General features: G+C 36.8%; 2 protein-coding genes across 2 annotated transcripts; both read right to left on the bottom strand.

Annotated features, from left to right (window-relative positions):
- Positions 1 to 452: 452 nt before the first annotated feature.
- PWA37_000001 (uncharacterized protein) lies at positions 453 to 3,260 on the bottom strand (the record flags this gene model as incomplete). The annotated part of the gene is made up of 1 exon (XM_064856694.1): positions 453 to 3,260. One exon carries the CDS (start codon positions 3,258 to 3,260, stop codon positions 453 to 455), a length of 2,808 nt encoding a protein of 935 aa, XP_064716464.1.
- A 125-nt stretch (positions 3,261 to 3,385) lies between these two features.
- Positions 3,386 to 4,910, bottom strand: PWA37_000002 (uncharacterized protein; the record flags this gene model as incomplete). Its single annotated transcript, XM_064856695.1, has 2 exons — positions 3,386 to 3,783; positions 4,157 to 4,910. 2 exons carry the CDS (start codon positions 4,908 to 4,910, stop codon positions 3,386 to 3,388), a joined length of 1,152 nt encoding a protein of 383 aa, XP_064716465.1.
- Positions 4,911 to 4,941: the final 31 nt, after the last annotated feature.

Consider the following 4,941-nt stretch of genomic DNA (forward strand, 5'->3'; position numbering starts at 1 on the left):
TGTTATAGTTTGGACTTAGGACCAATTTTTTTAACAGTACTATTGAACGAATAGTAAGGGCAATAACAAATATATAAGAACGTTATATATATCTAGGAGAATTAAACGATTATTGCTTGTTCTTTTTTGTATTATACAATGTGCTACATATTTTTATAAATCAACCAAACATATAAATTTAGATACCAAGATACTGGTCCTTTATATATGAACTATGGGTTGATAGTTTCTTATTTGAGGTTCTGTAACGACTGTCACCGTAGATACATTTCTCCTTAATTAGCTATTTAATGTTTCATGAATGTTTCATTTTGTTACATAGTATTCAACAATCATGTGGGATTTATCAACAAACCCTAAGTCCTATAATTCCAAACTAGAACTTTTCTTGACAATCATCACAAAACCCTAACAATATTTTTCAACCCTAATCGTTTTTTACAATCATAATATCAAGGTTGATCTACAACACCTTCCTCTCCCAAAGGTTCTGATAAATTTCTGAAGTTTGATAGCAGTGAATTGCGACGATCAGTCGGAAGTTTGTTAAATTCATCTAAGGTGTACTCACATATCAACTCTGGATTAACATCTTGCATCTTGCAGTAGTAGGTTTGTGACTCAATGTCATAACCAGTCACAGCGATGATCTCTGAAAGTCTCATTATTCTTTCTGTGGCGGTAGCTGGTAAATCCTTAGGATAACGTCTTTTGTCATTCACAAACCTTTTGATATTTTTTACGTTAATCACCCTATTCTTTTTAAATGAAGAAGGCAAATCGACTTCGACTGTATTATTATCAAAAACCTTCACAATTCTAAACGGTCCTATGAAAATAGGTTGGACTTTTAAATACCTTCCTCCCCTAAAATAGATGTCTCTATCTAATAAGACGTATTCGCCGACCTTAAAAGTAAGAGAGCTTCTATGAGGATTTTCCTGAGTTTCCATCATTTCTTGCCGTTCTTGTAGGTAATCACGGGTACGTAAAGTAATGGCTTGAAGTTTTTTTGTTAGAGTAACTGCACTATCATTTCTGGCTGAAGAGTCATTACCAACATCCATAAGAGGTTCATTCGGAATAAAACCAATATCAATTTCAAAAGGGGCAGCACCAATAGCAGATTGAGGAGTTGAATTGTAGACGAATTCGAGGTGTGGTAAGAAAAAATCCCATACAGTGTGATCATTGTGACAAAAGGTACGTAATAATCTATTGAGTGTTTTATTAACACTTTCTGTTTGACCATCTGTTTGGGGGTGATTCGTGGTGGATTTAAGTAGCTTGATGTGTAACCGGTCAGTGAGTTCCTTATAATAACCACTTGCGAACCTAATATCTCTATCAGATACAATCGTTTTGGGAAAACCATGGTAACAGAAGACATAGCGAAAAAGAGCACGGACAACACCGGTAGAACCATAACATTTTTGCATAGCGATAAAATGTGCACGTTTGGAGAATCTATCGACAACAACCATAATCATATCATTACCTTGTTTAGATGTTGGAATACCTGTAACAAAGTCAATTGAAATATCAATCCAACGGCCTGATGGAACATCTAAAGGGCGTAACTTACCGTTAATTTTTGGACGATACCGTTTCATTAGTTGGCATTGTAAACATCCTTGAACAAAACTCTTAATTTCTTTCGACATGGAAGGCCAGTAGTAGTGTGGAGCAAGTTTATTAATAGTAGTGGTTTCACCGAAATGACCACCTTGTAAAAAACTATCATGATATAACTGTAGCAGTGTAAATCGTTCTTTGGATGGAACACAAATTCGAGAATCATAGTATAGAATGTTACTATCAAATTTATAGCGTTCTTGAGCTTTGGCCGAAAACTTCATGCGTTTAAGATATTTCTTATAAAGTGAATCATCAGAGGCTGAAATATTGACCTTATCAACAACGCCTAGGGAAACTAAAATGGCAGCAGACCATGGATCTTCGAGTAATGATTCATACCAATCTTGTGGATTAATCGAGGACAACGTGGTTAGTGGATAAACATTAATAGCAGAATCGTCTTGAGGGCGACTTAAAGCATCGGCAACAGCATTGTTTTTTCCTTTAATATGTTCAATATCAAAATCGAATTCTTCTAAGTACTGTAGCCATCTAGATAGACGCTGAGAAGGTTCCTTTTTGCTTCGGTAGGATAGTAGAGAGCTGTGATCGGTCCGCAGTAAGAATCGATGTCCATGTAAATAGTATCTGAAGTATTTTAATGACTCAACTATAGCTAATAATTCAAGTTCACCAATATGATAACGACTTTGAGTATCGGAAATAGTTTTCGAAAAATAACCAATGACACCTAATAATTTACCGTTAGCTGATAAACGTTCTAGAACTCCACCTATAGCAGCATAACTTGCGTCTGTGGTAAGCCTGTAATTATCACCTGGGACAAACGGAACGAGAACAGGAGCTGAGGTGAGACAAGCTTTCAATTTGATCGTGGTATCTTCTTGAGCTTTCGACCACGGACATTTCTTAGAAATAAAATCGAAAAGAGGTTTGGCCAGCTTACTGCAATGTGGAATAAATTTTCGATAATAATTGATCATTCCCATAAATGATTGAGCACTCTTAATAGTAGTAGGCATAGGAAGTTCTTGGATAGCCTTAACTTTGTCTTGTTGAACAGCAAAACCAGCAGTGGATAATGTATGACCTAAAAATTGTACCTCAGATTGGGAAAAATAACATTTGTTTTTCTTGCAGACTAAACCCTCTTGCCGTAATCTTGTTAAAACTTGTCTAAGATCGTGGATATGACTTTCATAATCTTTACTAGCAATTAAAATATCATCCAAGTAAACGAAAACATGTGGAATATCACCAAGTATGCGTTGCATGTATCTAGCAAATGTTGCTGGGGCGTTACATAAACCAAATGGCATAACCTTGTAATGATAATGACCGAAGGGAGTAGTAAACCCAGTTAGTTCTTCAGAGTCTGCCGCTAGTGGAATCTGATGATAGCCTGAATGTAGATCAAGTGTAGAGAATATGGAACAGTCACCTATTTTTGTCATTAAATCATCAATTCGTGGTAATGGATAGGGGTCTTTAATGGTAAGATCATTTAATTGTCTAAAATCTACAACCAGTCTATAGGAACCATCTTTTTTCTTTACTAATAATACTGGTGATGAGACTGGACTTTTACTCTCGACAATGAACCCTTTATCAAGTAATTCTTGAATTATTTTTTTGCATTCTTTTTCTAGTACCGGGGTCATGCGATAGGGTGGTAATCGAGGAGGACGACTATTAGGCTTTAATTCGATCGTATGGTTATAAGTATGAGTACCTGACTGTGGCGGTAATTCATTGGTAACAGTGTCTTTAAATTCTTGCTGAAGTTCTATAGGAAGTTCATGGTGATGGGGGTTGATTGGATTTTCATTCTTGGATAATTGTACCAAAAAATTTCTTCTACGTCTGTGTCAAAAATTTGATCTATAGCACCTATGGTAATGTCAGTTGTAGTATTGAAATTAGTGATATTATTAGTTGTAGAAAGTAGTTCTGGATAATGTTCGATGATAGGATTGCCAACAATGACTTGATTGTGTAATTCTGGAGTGACGTAAGCGTTGAATTCGTATGATGTCTTATTGTCTAAAAGTTTACATTGAACGGCCTTGGTAGTAGTAGAGGTTCGATCTGCGATAGCACCTTTCCATATGAATGGTGGGACAGTGTACGGTTTCCATCCGTTTTTGGCAACTAAATCTTCACTAACCAGTGAAGTAGGACTTCCTGTATCAAACAGTACAGGGACCTTTATTTTGTTAACGATACATGGACGTTCGTGTCGAGTACCTACTAATGGCTTGGTGGTGGTTATAATAGTAGTGACTTCTGGTATTGTAGTAGTATCGATGTATTTTGTTTTTGTATACTCGTCTGGGTGTTTTAATTGGGTGTGTGACCCAGCACTTTTCTCGAAAAAAAATTTATTTTTTCTTGATTTATTTGTGTCTTGGGAGTTTGATAAAGAGGATAAAGAAGAAGGAAAGAAATGGGAATGAGAAGTAACGGTATTTTTAGCGAGAACTCGCATGTGGGCAAGTGCTGGATTGATGTCCTGGTTTGCGACATTTGAAGCATAGTTTATATTCCAAGCACAAACGACGAAGGTCCTCTTTATCACGTTTATTGGAAGAAGTGGTATCAGCTGAGTTCTGGGATCTTCCTCTCCTGAAAGATGTAATGTTAGTAGAATGCGTAGAATAACCTCTACGGTAACGGTTGTTAGAATGAATAGCCATAATAGTATCACCGTCACTATCTAATTGGTAGGAACCAGAATTAGGTGAGACGTCACCTGAGTAATTAATCGTAATTGGATCTAGTAAGCAGTGCTCACATTTGCGAGCAAGTTCAGTGGCTTTATGAAATGTTGTCGGAGACTGTAAGACGACAGCCTTTCTAGTGTCGGGTTTTAACCCTTGAATAAAATAACTTATGAGTATCTGTTCGCTCATGGCACCCTCGGGTAACAGGTTTTTGTACTGGTAAAACTCTTTGATGTATCCGTCGATGTTATTATGTTGTTTTAATGAACAAATTTTACGACTGATGTCGTACACATCTAGTTGTGCACCAAAGGAGGCAGTGAATTGAGAGACCAGGGTGGAGTAGGAAATGGAATGTAGATCATGATCAGCAGAGAAGTTAAGGAACCATTGTGTAGCTTTACCTCCAATATTGTCAGCAAAGATGCAAATTTTACGGAAGTCATCAGTAATATGATGAAGACCAAATTTTAAATCTAAGGATAACAAAAATTCACGTAAGTTAAAGACTGAGCGAGTTGAACCTGTGAAAGGTTGAGCGACCTTTATGGCTTGGACGAGGACAGGATTGGTTGGGAATTCGGACATGATGGACAGATATTTTGGCGACGCTACCAGT

The sequence above is a fragment of the Arxiozyma heterogenica genome (assembly GCF_036370985.1).
Source record: "Arxiozyma heterogenica strain weizmannii chromosome Unknown scaffold_10, whole genome shotgun sequence".
Classification (NCBI taxonomy): Eukaryota; Fungi; Ascomycota; class Saccharomycetes; order Saccharomycetales; family Saccharomycetaceae; genus Arxiozyma; species Arxiozyma heterogenica.